Source organism: Molothrus aeneus, unplaced genomic scaffold, assembly GCF_037042795.1.
Source record: "Molothrus aeneus isolate 106 unplaced genomic scaffold, BPBGC_Maene_1.0 scaffold_43, whole genome shotgun sequence".
Taxonomy (NCBI): Eukaryota; Metazoa; Chordata; class Aves; order Passeriformes; family Icteridae; genus Molothrus; species Molothrus aeneus.
In genome coordinates, this window is record NW_027099100.1 from 99,832 (window position 1) to 116,541 (window position 16,710).

At 58.4% G+C, this 16,710-nt stretch overlaps 1 protein-coding gene across 2 annotated transcripts in view; it reads right to left on the reverse strand.

The window, feature by feature from the left end:
• BOP1 (BOP1 ribosomal biogenesis factor) overlaps nucleotides 1-16,710 on the reverse strand; it is a 107,899-nt gene that overhangs the window by 15,173 nt on the left and 76,016 nt on the right. For both annotated transcript variants that reach the window (XM_066571314.1, XM_066571313.1), the window contains exons 4-9: nucleotides 8,116-8,270; nucleotides 5,218-5,335; nucleotides 4,338-4,439; nucleotides 2,076-2,288; nucleotides 382-543; nucleotides 156-236 (exon numbers count right to left, since the gene is read on the reverse strand). In XM_066571314.1, the coding sequence (XP_066427411.1) occupies nucleotides 156-236; nucleotides 382-543; nucleotides 2,076-2,288; nucleotides 4,338-4,439; nucleotides 5,218-5,335; nucleotides 8,116-8,270 (831 nt within the window). The remainder of the gene's footprint in view (nucleotides 1-155; nucleotides 237-381; nucleotides 544-2,075; nucleotides 2,289-4,337; nucleotides 4,440-5,217; nucleotides 5,336-8,115; nucleotides 8,271-16,710) is intronic.

Here is a 16,710-nt window from a genome sequence, read left to right on the forward strand (position 1 = left end):
GGAGCATTTCCCACAGGAATTCCCGCCGGGATCGGCCCCTTTTCCCAGCTTCTCCCAGGAATCCTCAGCCTCAGTCCCTGCCCCGAGCTTCCCAAGGCCCCAGATCCCAGAGTCCCACCGAATTCCAGGGGAGCGTTCCCGACCGAGCCCCTCACCAGAGCCTGTGTGGTGGGGAAGGGCTGCAGGTCCCTCGGCCTGGGCAGCTTGGGAATGAGATCCTCGGGATCCACGTTGACCTGCGGGGACGGGCACCACAGCGATCCCAGCCGCCCCCTCCGGCCGGGAATTCCCGGGGTGGGAGCGGGCGCTTCCCGCGTTCCCTGGGTGGTTTTTGGGTGTTTTTGGGGTGTTTGTTTTTGGGTGGGATCAGGGGGCGCGCACCCTCATCCTGCGCTGGCGGGGGCAGAGGTAGAGGTCGAGGCAGCGCTCGAAGCGCTCGTGGATGAAGCGCGGGTAGGCGGGCACGGCGCGCAGGCTCGGGAAGCGCCGCGGCAGGAAGCTCGGGCGCCGCTCCGACGGATCCTGCTGCTGCCAGGCCAGCTCCTGCCGGGAACGCGGGGACGGTGTGGGAATGGGGCGGGAATGCGGGAATGCGGGAATGCGGGAATGGGGGAATGGGGGAATGGGGAGAGGCCGCTCCCCAGGCAGCATGGGGGAGCACGGGATGGGGATGGCGGGGCAGGGTCAGAGGGAATGGCGGGAGGGAGAGGGTAATGGGGATGGGGAAAATGGGATAATGGGAATGGGATAATGGGGATGAGATAATGGGATAATGGGAATGGGATACTGGGACAATGGGATAACGGGGATGGGATAATGGGGATGGGGAATGGGGAATGGGGATGGGGAATGGGAATGGGGATGGGATAATGGAAATGGGAAAAATGGGATAATGGGGATGGGATGATGGGATAATGGGGATGGGAAAAATGGGAATGGGGAATGGGGATGGGGAATGGGGAAATGGGAATGGGGAGGGGAAAATGGGATAATGGGGATGGGATAATGGGAATGGGAATGGGGAATGGGAATGGGGATGGGATAATGGGAATAGGATAATGGGAATGGGACAATGGGATAGGATAATGGGAATGGGATAATGGGATAATGGGAATGGGATAATGGGAATGGGAATGGGGATGGGATAATGGGAATAGGATAATGGGAATGGGACAATGGGATAGGATAATGGGAATGGGATGATGGGGATGGGGAATGGGAAGAGGGATGGGGAGGGGATAATGGCATAATGGGAATGGAAATGGGAATAGGATAATGGGAATGGGGATGGGATAATGGGAATGGGATAATAGGATAATGAGGATGGGAAAAGTGGGAATGGGATAATGGGATAATGGGGATGGGATAATGGGAATGGGATAATGGGATAATGGGAATGGGATGATGGGGATGGGATAATGGGATAATGGGGATGGGATAATGGGATAATGGGGATGATGGGGATGGGATGGGACGCCCTGGGCTCAGGAGGAGCCATTCCCAAGGGTCAGGGTCGCTCCCGCCGGCAGCTCCTTGGCCAGGATTCCCCGTCCTCCTCATCCCATTGGGAGCTTCCCATCCTCATCCCACTGGAGCTTTTCCCTCTGGGATTTCCCTGCCCGTTTTCCCCCCATCCATCCCCTCTGGATTCAAATCCCACTCCAGGGCCTCTCCCACTTATCCAGGGACACCCCAATCCCTGGGGAGTGACCCCAAATCTCCCTCCATTCCACAGGATCCTGGAATGCCCCGGGTGGGAATTCCGAGCTGATCCCACTCCATGGGCGGCGACAATTCCCAAAACTCCTCCCAGGGATGAAACACCCACACGAATTCCCAGGGAAAACTCCCTCCATTCCACAGGATCCAGGAATGCCCCGGGTGGGAATTCCGAGCTGATCCCACTCCATGGGCGGCGACAATTCCCAAAACTCCTCCCAGGGATGAAACACCCACACAAATTCCCAGGGAGAAACCCTTCCAAACCCAACAACTGCGATCCCCCCGGATCCCCTCCGTGGAGCGTCCCCGCGGGATCTCCCGGCGTTCCCGGCATTCCCGGCGTGCGTTCCCACCTCCTCGGGGCTGAGCAGGAATTCCGGGGGCGGGTTGTAGGACTCGGCGTGTCCCGGCAGCGGCATTTTGGGAGCGGGCACGTGCATCTTGTGCCGGCCCAGCACCGAGTTGGGGTCCTCGCGCGCCCACAGGTCGTAGAAAGTGGGAGCGCTCTCCTTGGGCTTCCGGGGCTGGATCCAGCCCATCTTGATGGCGTGGACCAGCTTGGAGACCTGCGGAGCATCCCCGGGATTTGGGGAGAGGCCCGGGGGGGAGTTTTCCGTCCTCCTCGTCCCACCGGAGCTTTTCCAGCCTCCCCAGCTTTCCACGGATTCTCCTGATCCCGCCTGGATCTTTGGGATCTCCTCATCCCAGCTGGATCCTCCCCAGCTTTCCACGGATTCTCCTGATCCCGCCTGGATCTTTGGGATCTCCTGATCCCATCTGGACCCTCCCCAGCTTTCCATGGATCCTCCTGATCCCGCCTGGATCTTTGGGATCTCCTCATCCCAGCTGGATCTTTCCATCCTCCCCATCCCATCTGGATCCTCCTCAGCTTTCCACGGATCCTCCTGATCCCGCCTGGATCTTTCCATCCTCCTCATCCCACCTGGGTGTTTCCATCCTCTCCATCCCATCTGGATCTTTCCATCCTCCCCATCCCACTGGGATTTTTCCCATCCTCCCCATCCCACTGGAGCTTTTCCACCCTCCTCAGCTTTCCACGGATCCTCCCGATCCCATCTGGATCTTTCCAATCTCCTGATCCCATCTGGATCTTTCCATCCTCCTCATCCCACCTGGGTGTTTCCAATCTTCTGATCCATTGGGATCTTCCCACCCTTCTCAGCTTTTCCCTCCTCCTCCTCATCCCATCCGGATTTTTTCCAATCTCCTGATCCCACCGGGGCTTTTCCATCCTCCCCATCCCACCTGGATTTTTCCAACCTTCTCATCCCACCAGGATCTTCCCACTGGGATCTTCCCAACCTCCTCAGTTTCCCACCCTCCCCATCCCACCAGGACCTTCCAATCTTCTCATCCGCCACCCACTGGGATCCTCCCAATCCCTTCAACTTCTCCACCCTCCCCATCCCGCTGGGATCCTCCCAACCTCCTCAGCTCCTCCGCCTCCATCCCGCCTGGATTTTCCCACCATCCCCATCCCGCCGGGACCTTCCCGATCCCCTCATCTCACCCAGATCTTCTCAGTCTCCTCATCCCCCTGGAGCTTATCCATCCTCCCCATCCCACCTGGACTTCTCCAACCTCTTCATCCTACCTGGATCTTTCCCTTCTCCTTAACATTTCCACCCTCTCCCATCCCACCAGGATCTTTCCAACCTCCTCATCATCCTTTTCCACTTTCCCCATCCCACCTGGACCTTTCCATCCTCCCCATCCCACCAGGATCTTCCCAATCTCCTGATCCCACCTGGATCTTTCCACCCTTCTCATCCTACCTGGATCTTTCCCTTCTCCTTAACTTTTCCATCCTCTCCCATCCCACCAGGATCTTTCCAACCTCCCCATCCCATTGGGATCTTTCCATCCTCTTCATCCTTTTCCACCCTCCTCATCCCACCAGGATCTTTCCATCCTTCTCTTCCCATGTGGATCTTTCCATCCTCCCCCATCCCACCGGGATCTTCCCAATCTCCTGATCCCACCAGGACTTCTCCAACCTCTTCATCTCACCCGGATCTTTCCATTCTCCTTAACTTTTCCATCCTCCCCATCCCACCAAGATCTTCCCAATCTCCTGATCCCACCTGGATCTTTCCAACCTTGTCATCCTACCTGGATCTTTCCCTTCTCCTTGACTTTTCCATCCTCTCCCATCCCACCGGGATCTCTCCATCCTCTTCATCCTTTTCCACCCTCCCCATCCCACCAGGATCTTCCCAATCTCCCCATCCCACCTGGATCTTTCCACCCTCCTCATCCCACCTGGATCTTTCCAACCTTCTCATCCTACCCGGATCTTTCCCTTCTCCTTAACTTTTCCATCCTCCCCATCCCACCAGGATCTTCCCAATCTCCTGATCCCACCTGGATCTTTCCACCCTCCTCATCCCACCTGGATCTTTCCACCCTCCTCATCCCACCTGGATCTTTCCAACCTTCTCATCCTACCCGGATCTTTCCATTCTCCTTAACTTTTCCATCCTTTCCCATCCCACCAGGACCTTCCCAATCTCCTGATCCCACCTGGATCTTCCCACCCTCCTCAGCTTTCCCACTCCGGGGCTCTCCCCCCGGAATTCCGGGCTCTCTCCCACCTTTTCCTTCTCCACCAGGGAGGGGATGAAGCTCCGTTTGTCCTCGGGCCGGTTGGTCACCGGGTGGATCCGCACCTCGTGAGTGAAGAAATCCACGGACGGCTGGAAAAACGGGAACGCTCAGCCCCCGGCCCGCATTCCCAACGGGAATTACAGCCCTGGAGCCTCCTCTTCCAGCATTCCCAACGGGAATTACAGCCCTGGAGCCTCACCTTGGGCATTCCCAACGGGAATTCCAGCCTCAGGACCTCCCCTTTCAGCATTCCCGGTGGGAATTCCATCCCTGGGGCCTCACCCCCCACATTCCCAGTGGGAATTCCGCCCTTGGCACTTCCCCTTTCAGTATTCCTGGTGGGAATTCCAGCCCTGGCACCTCCCCACGGGCATTCCCTGTGGGAATTCCAGCCCTGGGGCCTCCCCTCCCACATTCCCAATGGGAATTTTGCCCCTGGCACTTCCCCTTTCAGTATTCCTGGTAGGAATTCCATCCCTGGGGCCTCCCCTACCACATTCCCAATGGGAATTCCAGCCTTGGGACTTCCCCTCCCACATTCCCAGTGGGAATTCCATCCCTGGGGCCTCCCCTCCCCACATTCCCAGTGGGAATTCCGCCCTTGGCACTTCGCCTTTCAGCATTCCCGGTGGGAATTCCAGCAGCCCCGAGACCTCTCCCCTCACGCATTCCCAGCAGGAATTCCAGCCCTGGGGCCTCACCCCTCACATTCCCAGCGGGAATTCCAGCCCTGGGCCCTCCCCCAGGGGCGTTCCCGGCGGGAATTCCGCCCCATTCCCTCTGGGAATCCCAGCCCCGGTCCCTCCCATCCCGCATTCATTCCCGCGCTCCCGGGGCTGGGCGGGCGTCACGTCTGTCCCCCCTCACCTCGTAGGGGTCGAAGTTGAGGTCCCCGAAGTGGCCCCGCTGCAGGCGCTGCACCAGCTCCAGCTGCTCCTCCGACAGAGCCACCTCCGCACCCGTCTGACGGTCCTGAACCGTGCGCCTGGCACCGGACAGACACACCGACACGTGGACACACCGACACGGCAGCATGGGGGGGGGACGGACACAGCAGGGGATATGGGGGACACAGCGGGATATGGGGGACACAGCGGGATATGGATGACACCAGGATATGGACACCGGAATCCCGGGATGGACACCAGGATGGACACTGGGATGTGGGACACCAGGATGGACATTGGGATATGGACAGTGCCATGAGGGACACCGGGGGATGTGGGACATGGGGATGGACACTGGGATATGGGCATCGGAATCCTGGGATGGACACCGGGATGGACACCGGGATGGACACTGGGATGTGGGCATTGGAATCCCAGGATGGACACGGGGATATGGGCATCGGAACCCTGGGATGGACACCAGGATGGACACCGGGATGGACACGGGGATATGGGCATCGGAACCCTGGGATGGACACGAGGATGGACACCAGGATGGACACTGGGATGGACACGGGGATATGGGCATTGGAATCCCAGGATGGACACGGGGATATGGGCATCGGAATCCTGGGATGGACACCAGGATGGACATCGGGGTGTGGGATATGGGGATGGACACTGGGATGTGGGACAGCAGGATGGACATTGGGATATGGACACTGCCATGGGGGACACTGGGGGATGTGGGACACGGGGATATGGGCATCGGAATCCCGGGATGTACGCAGGGATGGACACAGGGATGTGTGGACACCAGGATGGACACTGGGATGTGGGACATGGGGATATGGACGCCAGGATGTGGGACAGGGATGGACACCAGGATGGACACTGGGATATGGGCACTGGAATCCCAGGATGGACACGGGGATATGGGCATCGGAATCCTGGGATGGACACCAGGATGGACACCAGGATGGACACTGGGATGTGGGCACTGGAATCCCAGGATGGACACGGGGATATGGGCATCGGAACCCTGGGATGGACACCAGGATGGACACCGGGATGGACACGGGGATGGACACGGGGATATGGGCACTGGAATCCCAGGATGGACACGGGGATATGGGCATCGGAACCCTGGGATGGACACCAGGATGGACACCGGGATGGACACGGGGATATGGGCATCGGAACCCTGGGATGGACACTAGGATGGACATCGGGGTGTGGGATATGGGGATGGACACCAAGATATGGACACCAGGATGGACACCAGGATATGGACACCAGAATCCCAGGATGGACACTGCCATGGGGGATACCGGGATGTGGACACTGGGATATGGACACCAGGATGGACACTGGGATATGGACACCAGAATCCCAGGATGGACACCGCCATGGGGGATACCGGGATGTGGACACTGGGATATGGACACCAGGATGTGGGACATGGGGATATGGACACCAGAATCCCAGGATGGACACCGCCATGGGGGATACCGGGATGTGGACACTGGGATGGACACCAGGATGTGGGACATGGAGATATGGACACGGGAATGTGGGACAGGGATGGACACGAGGATGTGGGACACCAGGATGGGGGACACTGGGATAGACACTGCCATGGGGGACACAGGGATGGACACTGGGATGGACACTGGGATGGACACCGGGATGGACACTGGGATGGACACAGAGATGGACACAGGGATATGGGCATCGGATTCCCAGGGTGGACTCTGGGATGTGGGACACAGGGATGGACAGCAGGATGGACACGGGGATGGACACAGGGATATGGACACCAGAATCCTGGGATGGACACCAGGATGTGGGACACAGGGATGGACACCAGGATGGACACCAAGACAGACACCAGGATGAACATTGGGATGGACACTGGGATGGACACTGGGATGTGTGGACACAGGGATGGACACCAGGATGGACACCGGGATGGACACCAGGATGGACACTGGGATGGGGGACACTGGGATGGGGGACACTGGGATGTGGACACTGGGATGTGGACACCGGAATCCCGGGATGGACACGGGGATGTGAGACACCAGGACGGACACAGGGATATGGACACCGGAATCGTGGGATGGACACCAGGATGGACACAGGGATGTGAGACAGGGATGGACACCGGGATGGACACCAGGATATGGGCATCAGAATCCCGGGATGGACACCGGGATGGACACCAGGATATGGGCATCAGAATCCCGGGATGGACACCGGGATGGACACCGGGATGGAGACACTAGGATGGACACACGGATGTGTGGACACAGGGATGGACACAGGGATGTGAGACACGGGGATGTGGGAGAGGGATGGACACCAGGATCCTGAGATATGGGACTGGGAATGCAGAGGGATCCCTGGGAATGCAGAGGGATTCCCGGAATGCAGAGGGATCCTGGGAATGCAGAGGGATCCCTGGAATGCAGAGGGATCCCTGGGAATGCAGAGGGATTCCCGGAATGCACAGGGATCCCTGGAATGCAGAGGGATCCCTGGAATGCAGAGGGATTCCCGGAATGCAGAGGGATCCCTGGAATGCAGAGGGAATTTCCCGGGATGCAGAAGGGATTTTCCAGGATGCAGCTGAGGATGGATGGGAGGGAGGGAGGCTCCGTGCCGATCCCAAATCCCCACATATCCGGAATCACCCTGGAAAAGCCTCAGGAAGGCTCCAGGACCCTGAATTCCGGGGATTTTGGGAACCCCACACGAACCCCACGTGCGGAGCACATCCAGGGGACCACGGAACACTCTGGGGTTTTAAGGCTCATCCCCCATCCCGTGGGGCACCTCCCGCCCATCCCAAGGTTTTTTTCCAGGAATTCCTCACCAGTATTCCGGGTTTTCCATCTTCTCCAGGAACAGGTCCAGCTCGTCCTTGCTCCTCAGGGGTTTGTAGATCTTCTTCCCGTCCAGGTCGTAGCCGACGTGCGGGAAATCCTGGTACCACTCCATGGGAATGTTCCCCACCGTGTTCCGGATGTCCTGGAGGGGGAAAACACCGGGAAAAGGGTGAGGGGAGGGCAGGGAATTCCAGGGAATCCTTGGAGAAAGAGGTGAGGGAATTCCAGGGAATCCTTGGGGGAAAGAGGTGAGGGAATTCCAGGGAATCCTTGGGGGAAAGAGGTGAGGGAATTCCAGGGAATCCTTGGGGGAAAGAGGTGAGGGAATTCCAGGGAATCCTTGGAGAAAGAGGTGAGGGAATTCCAGGGAATCCTTGGAGAAAGAGGTGAGGGAATTCCAGGGAATTCTTGGGGGAAAGAGGTGAGGGAATTCCAGGGAATCCTTGGGGGAAAGGGTGAGGGAATTCCAGGGAATCCTTGGAGATGCTTCCTAAAGAAGTTTTCCTTGGAATGGCCCTGGGCATTCCTGCCACACGTTCCTGGCAGCAGGAAAAGGGATTCTTCCCTGAAATTATCTGCAGGAAAAGGGATCATTCCCAGAAAATATCCGCAGGAAAAGGGATCCTTCCCAGAAAATATCCGCAGGAAAAGGGATCAGAATCAGGCAAAGGGGCAGGATTCCAAGGGATCCAGAGGTGAGAAAGGGCAGAATTCCAAGGGATCCAGGGGTGGGAAAGGGCAGAATTCCAAGGGATCCAGGGGTGGGAAAGGGCAGAATTCCCTGTGCCCCCACTGCTGGCTGTGATCCCATGGATTTTGGGTGCAATCCCATGGATTTTGGGACTCCCTGTGGCCCCGATCATCTCCTTCTCCCTGCTTGTGATTCCCTGGATTCTGGCTGCAATTCCATGGATTTTGGCTGCGATTCCATGGATTTTGGCCATGATCCCATGGATTCTGGCTGCAATTCCACGGATTTTGGGACTCCCTGTGCCCCCAGCCTCTCTGCCCAGGTCCATCTCCACATCCCTGGCTGCATTCCCACAGATTTTTGGCTGCAATTCCACGGATTTTGGGACTCCCTGTGCCCCCAGCCTCTGCCCAGGTCCATCTCCACATCCCTGGCTGCATTCCCACAGATTTTTGGCCGCAGTTCCGCGGATTTTGGCCGCGACTCCACAGACTTTGGCCACAACCCCACAGGCAGGTTTTGGCCGGGATCCCGCAGGTTTTGGCCGCGATCCCACGGATTTCAGGACTCCCCGCACCCCCATCTCAGCTCGGATCCCCCTCCTCTCTGCCCCCCGGGGGGGATCGTTCCCCACCGGAGCCGGGCCGGGCTCCGCGGGATCCGCTCCGGCCTTTTCCCGGGAATTGTGGCGGCTGGAAGGTGCCGGGGCCGGGATCAGGATCGCTCCCGGCGCTAAACGAAAGCAGATGGCTCCGGGAGCTTCCAGAGGGCCGGCGGGGGGATGACAGAGGTTGGGTTTCGGAAGCTGCCGAGACAGGGATTAAGTGCGGGAGCGCACGGAAGGTGCCGCGCTCCGGCCGGGAATGAACCTCCCGCGCGGAGCTCCTGGGAGGCGCCGCTGCAAAAGCGGGGGGGGAAAGCTCGGGGAAAACTGCAGGAAAAACTGCAGGAAAAACGCAGGAAAAATTGCAGGAAAAACTGCAGGAAAAACTGCAGGAAAAACTGCAGGGAAAACTGCAGGAAAAATTGCAGGAAAAACGCAGGAAAAACTGCAGGAAAAACTGCAGGAAAAACGGGCAATTCCCGGGGTGTTTTTCCAGGTGGAAATGCTGGATTTCCTCGGGGATTGCTGGAGTTGGGAGGGGTGGGATAAGGCAGCTTGGAGCTGGGGGAATTCCCGGCTCGGGATACTCCGGGGATTCCTCCCGGGAATCCTGGCCGGGGAAGCAGGGAAATCCCGGGGGATGCCGGAGCCCCTTCCAGGGCCTTTTCCAGGGGTTTTTTTTTGGGAGAGCTGGGGAGGGGTTTGGGATGGGAGGGCTGGAGGGACAGCACCCAGGGAATGGCTTCCCATGGAATACTGGGATTATGGGATGGAATTCCCGGAGAATCCAGGGCTGCTCCATCCCTGGGACACCGGGAATGGGACAGGGAACGACACCTGACACCTCTGGAATCCCCGTGCCCCAGTTCCCTCCTGGCTCTTCTCCCCGGGCAGGGAATTCCAACAAATCCCAGCGGCGGCTCCTCAAGGGTTAATTCCCAAATTCCCTCCCGCCCCGGGAGCAGCGGGAATGGGAAGGGGCCGGGATAAATCCCAATTCCCAGCCGGAATCCATCCCTGCATGGAAAATCCTCCGGGAACCCTCGGGGATCTCGGGATCACCGGGAATGTCCTGGGGGGGGCGGGCAGCGAATTCCCTCGGCTCCGGGCGCTCCCGGAATTCCAGAGGGATCCCAGAGCTGAGCGAATTCCCTCGGCTCCGGGCGCTCCCGGAATTCCAGAGGGGTCCCAGAGCTGAGCGAATTCCCTCGGCTCCGGGCGCTCCCGGAATTCCAGAGGGGTCCCAGAGCTGAGCGAATTCCCTCGGCTCCGGGCGCTCCCGGAATTCCAGAGGGATCCCAGAGCCCCCCATGGCAGCTCCGGTGAACCTTGGGGTTGGGAGCAAAGGGAATTTCTGGGGAAAACCGGGAAAGGAGCGGCGAATCCCGGGTGTGGGGAATTCCAGAGGGATCCGAGAGCTGCCCCCATGGCAGCTCCGGTGAGCTTTGGGGTTGGGAGCAAAGGGAATTTCTGGGGAAAACAGGTTGGGGGGGCGACAGGAAAAGCGAGGGAAAGGAGCGGCGAGGTGCCCGGGCATGCGGCGAAGGGGTTAAACCCGGCCTGGAGGGTGAGCTCAGGTAGGCCGGGCCTGGGGCTCCCCTTTCCAAAGGCTCCTTTTCCAAGGAAGCCGGGCCCGGAGGAGGGGCCGGGCCGCCCATTCCCGCCGCTATAAAATCCCGCAATTCCAGCCCGCGGCTCCCGGAGGATGCGCACGTGCGCCGGGAGCGGCGGCGAGCCCGAAAACCGGGAATAAACCGGGATAAACCCCCCCCCCCCTCCCAACACCGCCAAACCGGGCTAAAAACCCGCAAACCCGGGATAAACCCGCGAACAAACCCCGCGGCCACCGGGATAGAACCCGGACGAGACCTCAGAGAGCGCGATAGAAGCCCTAAAAAGCGGCATAAAAGCGGGATAAAAGCGGGACAAAAACCCCAAAACCGGGGACAGAAGCGGGATAAAAGCCCCTCAGGCGGATCGGCGAGAGCCATGAGCGGCCGGAGCTGAGCGCTCCCGCGGCTCCTCCGGCGGCGTTCCCAGCCATGTCCTTCGCCATGCTGCGCTCGGCGCCGGGGCGCTTCCTGTACCCCGAGATCAGCGCGCTGTCCGAGGACGAGGAGAACAGCGAGAGCTCGGGCTCCGAGGAGAAGCCCTTCCACCTGGAGGCCGACGCGTTCGGCATCAAGGGCGGCAAGCGGCGGCCCGGCAAGAGCCGCGGGAGGCTGGCGCGGGAGCCGCGGCAGCGGCACACGGCGAACGCCCGCGAGCGGGACCGCACCAACTCGGTGAACACGGCGTTCACGGCGCTGCGCACGCTCATCCCCACCGAGCCGGCCGACAGGAAACTCTCCAAGATCGAGACGCTGCGCCTCGCCTCCAGCTACATCTCGCACCTGGGCAACGTGCTGCTGCTGGGCGAGGCGGGCGGCGGCGGGCAGCCGTGCCACGGGGCGGCAGCGCCGGCCTCGGCGGCGGCGGCGGCGGCGGCGGCGGCGGCGGCGGCCGCGTTCTGCACGGCCGGGGCCGCGTCCCCCACCGGCCGGGAGAGCGAGAGCAGCCAGCAGCCCCGGCAGATCTGCACCTTCTGCCTCAGCAACCAGCGCAGAATGGTGAGCGGCGATGCCGGGGATAGCGGGAATAGTGGGGAGAGTGGGAATAGTGGGGTGCGGGATAGTGGGAATGGGGTCCAGGATAGCGGGATTTGGGATTTGGGAATCCCGGGATGTGCCCAGCCCCGGCAGATCTGCACCTTCTGCCTCAGCAACCAGCGCAGAATGGTGAGCAGCGATGCCGGGAATAACGGGGATAACGGGAATAGTGGGGAGAGCGGGAATAGTGGGGTGCGGGATAGCGGGAATGGGGTGCGGGATAGCGGGATTTGGGATTTGGGAATCCCGGGATGCGCCCAGCCCCGGCAGATCTGCACCTTCTGCCTCAGCAACCAGCGCAAAACGGTGAGCGGCGATGCCAGGAGTAGCGGGGATAACGGGAATAGTGGGAATAATGGGAATAATGGGAATAGTGGGGTGCGGGATAGCGGGAATACTGGGGAGCAGGATACTGGGAATGGGGATTTGGGATTTGGGAATCGCGGGGTGCCCAGCCCCGGCATTTCCGCACCTTCTGCCTCAGCAACCAGCGGGAAATTGCTGAGTGGTGCTGTCGGGAATACCGGGAATAATGGGGACACTGGGGTCTGGGATAGCGGGAATGCTGCAGGGAAAGAGGGAATGGGGATTGGGATTTGGGATTTGGGAATCGCGGGGTGCCCAGCCCCGGCAGATCCGCACCTGCCTCAGCAACCAGCAGCGAATGGCGAGTTTGGGAGGGTTTGGGATGCAGGGAATGGGGTCCGGGATACTGGGAATGGGCACTGGGATTTGGGAATGGGGGCTCTCGGGATCGGGACCTTCGGTCTCAGCAGCCCAGAGGAAAATGGTGAGGCCGGGAGGGTTTGGGATGCAGGGAACGGGGACTGGGATAGCGGGAAAGGTGGCCTGGGGTTCGGGAATGAATCCCGCAGGGATGCGGGGAATTGTGTCCCGGGATTCGGGAATGTCGCGGGGATGAAGGGAATGGGGACCCGGGATTCAGGAATGAATCCCGCAGGGAATGATGGCCCGAGATTGGGGCTGGGATGGAGGGAATGGTGTCACCGGGATTTGGGCTGGGAATGACGAAATGCCCGTGCGGGATTTCCTGGAAAAGTGGAGATTCCCGAGTTTATCCAGGTGAAAATTCTGTTTGTTCCACTCCGAGGAGCAGGGAGAGGCAGGGAATTGTGTCCTGGGAATTGGGAATGAATCCCGTGGGGATTCGGGGAATGGGGACTGGGAATTCAGGGATGAATCCTGTAGGGATTCAGGGAATGGGGACTGGGAATTCGGGAATGAATCCTGTAGGGATTCAGGGAATGGGGACTGGGAATTCGGGAATGAATCCCGTGGGGATTCAGGGAATGGGGACTGGGAATTCGGGAATGAATCCTGTAGGGATTCAGGGAATGGGGACTGGGATTTGGGATCCACACTGGGAATGACGACATCACGTGTGGGGCTCCCCAAAAAAACGGTGATTCCCGATTCATCCCAGTGATTCCCAGTTTATCCCAGTGATTCCCAGTTTATCCCAGTGATTCCCAGGTTTATCCCAGTTTATCCCAGCAATTCCCAGGTTTATCCCAGCAATTTCCGGCTTTATCCCGCTGATTCTTGTGTTTATCCCAGCAATTCCTGGTTCATCCCAGAGTTTCCCAGGTTTACCCCAGCGATTCCCTGGTTTATCCCAGCGATTCCCTGCTTCATCCCAGCGATTCCCTGGTTTATCCCAGCGATTCCCAGTTTAATCCCAGTGTTTGCCCACTCCTGGGATCACAGGAAGGGATGGGATGAGCGGGAATGCCAGGGAGCTCCCGCCTGGAGCTGCAGGCACAGCAGAGCCTGACGGAGGCGGCTCGAAAATCCAGGGAAAGTCCAGGGAAAATCCGTGGAAAATCCGTGGAAAATCCATGGAAAATCCATGGAAAATCCAGGGAAAGTCCAGGGAAAATCTGTGGAAAATCCATGGAAAATCCATGGAAAATCCAAGGAAAATCCAGGGAAAATCCAGGGAAAATCCATGGAAAATCCAGGAAAAATCCAGGAAAAATCCAGGGAAAATCCGTGGAAAATCCTCTCTGGAGCCACGGGCAGAGGGTTAGGGTTCGGATTAGGAGAAGGTTTTTTTGGGACAGGAAGAGGATTTTAGGAATCCTTGGGACGGGAGAAGGATTTGAGGGAGGATTTTTTGAGGGACGGGAGAAGGATTTTAGGGAGAAGATTTTCGGGATTCTTGGAACGGGAACAGGATTTTAGGGAGTTTTTGTTTGTTTTGGTTTTTTTTTTTAAATTTTGGGGACAGAAGGAGGATTTTAGGGATCTTTAGGATGGGAAGAGGATTTTAGGGACCTTTAGGATGGGAAGAGGATTTTAGGGTGAATTTAGGATGGGAAGAGGATTTAGGGTGAATTGTTCGGGCAGGGTGGATTTTAGGGAGCCGATCCCACACTTTGGGAAGCCTCCTGCTCCCACCTGGAATCCTGGAACGCTTGGGGTTGGGAAGGGCCCGAAATCCCACCCCATTCCCATGGGATCGGCTGTTCCCAGCCACGGAAAAGCCGGAATATGGGCGGGAATGGCCCGGAGCTGCAGGCACAGCAGAGCCTGATGGAGGCGGCTCTAAAATCCGTGGAAAATCCACGGAAAATCCGTGGAAAATCCACGGAAAATCCAGGGAAAATCCATGGAAAATCCACGGAAAATCCATGGAAAATCCAGGGAAAATCCACGAAAAATCAAGGGAAAATCCACGGAAAATCCATGGAAAATCCATGGAAAATCCACGGAAAATCCATGGAAAATCCATGGAAAATCCAGGGAAAATCCATGGAAAATCCAAGGAAAGTCCATGGAAAATCCATGGAAAATCCAGGGAAAATCCGCTCTGGAGCCAGGGGCAGAGGGACAGGAGAGGAGCCGGGAATGGACCCCGGGAAGGGCCCTGGAAAAGCGGGAAGAGACCGGGACAGGGAACTGGGAATTGGGATCGGCTCCCAGTGCTCCCAGTAACTCCATAACGGGATCCCAGTGCTCCCAGTAACTCCATATCGGGGATCCCAGTGCTCCCAGTAACTCCGTACAGGGATCCCAGTGCTCCCAGTAACTCCATAACGGGGATCCCAGTGCTCCCAGTAACTCCATAACGGGATCCCAGTGCTCCCAGTAACTCCATATCGGGGATCCCAGTGCTCCCAGTAACTCCGTACAGGGGATCCCAGTGCTCCCAGTAACTCCATATCGGGGATCCCAGTGCTCCCAGTAACTCCATACAGGGGATCCCAGTGCTCCCAGTAACTCCATAACGGGATCCCAGTGCTCCCAGTAACTCCATATCGGGGATCCCAGTGCTCCCAGTAACTCCGTACAGGGATCCCAGTGCTCCCAGTAACTCCATAACGGGGATCCCAGTGCTCCCAGTAACTCCATAACGGGATCCCAGTGCTCCCAGTAACTCCGTACAGGGATCCCAGTGCTCCCAGTAACTCCATACAGGGGATCCCAGTGCTCCCAGTAACTCCGTACAGGGATCCCAGTGCTCCCAGTAACTCCGTACAGGGATCCCAGTGCTCCCAGTAACTCCATAACGGGATCCCAGTGCTCCCAGTAACTCCGTACAGGGATCCCAGTGCTCCCAGTAACTCCATACAGGGGATCCCAGTGCTCCCAGTAACTCCGTACAGGGGATCCCAGTGCTCCCAGTAACTCCGTACAGGGATCCCAGTGCTCCCAGTAACTCCATAACGGGGATCCCAGTGCTCCCAGTAACTCCATAACGGGATGCCAGTGCTCCCAGTAACTCCATAACGGGATCCCAGTGCTCCCAGTAACTCCATAACGGGGATCCCAGTGCTCCCAGTAACTCCATAACGGGATCCCAGTGCTCCCAGTAACTCCATACAGGGGATCCCAGTGCTCCCAGTAACTCCGTAACGGGGATCCCAGTGCTCCCAGTAACTCCATAACGGGATCCCAGTGCTCCCAGTAACTCCATAACGGGATCCCAGTGCTCCCAGTAACTCCGTACAGGGGATCCCAGTGCTCCCAGTAACTCCATATCGGGGATCCCAGTGCTCCCAGTAACTCCGTACAGGGGATCCCAGTGCTCCCAGTAACTCCATACAGGGGATCCCAGTGCTCCCAGTAACTCCATATCGGGGATCCCAGTGCTCCCAGTAACTCCGTACAGGGATCCCAGTGCTCCCAGTAACTCCATAACGGGGATCCCAGTGCTCCCAGTAACTCCATAACGGGGATCCCAGTGCTCCCAGTAACTCCATAACGGGATGCCAGTGCTCCCAGTAACTCCATAACGGGATCCCAGTGCTCCCAGTAACTCCGTACAGGGGATCCCAGTGCTCCCAGTAACTCCATAACGGGGATCCCAGTGCTCCCAGTAACTCCGTACAGGGATCCCAGTGCTCCCAGTAACTCCATAACGGGGATCCCAGTGCTCCCAGTAACTCCGTACAGGGATCCCAGTGCTCCCAGTAACTCCATACAGGGGATCCCAGTGCTCCCAGTAACTCCATATCGGGGATCCCAGTGCTCCCAGTAACTCCATAACGGGATCCCAGTGCTCCCAGTAACTCCGTACAGGGGATCCCAGTGCTCCCAGTAACTCCATAACGGGATCCCAGTGCTCCCAGTAACTCCATATCGGGGATCCCAGTGCTCCCAGTAACTCCATAAC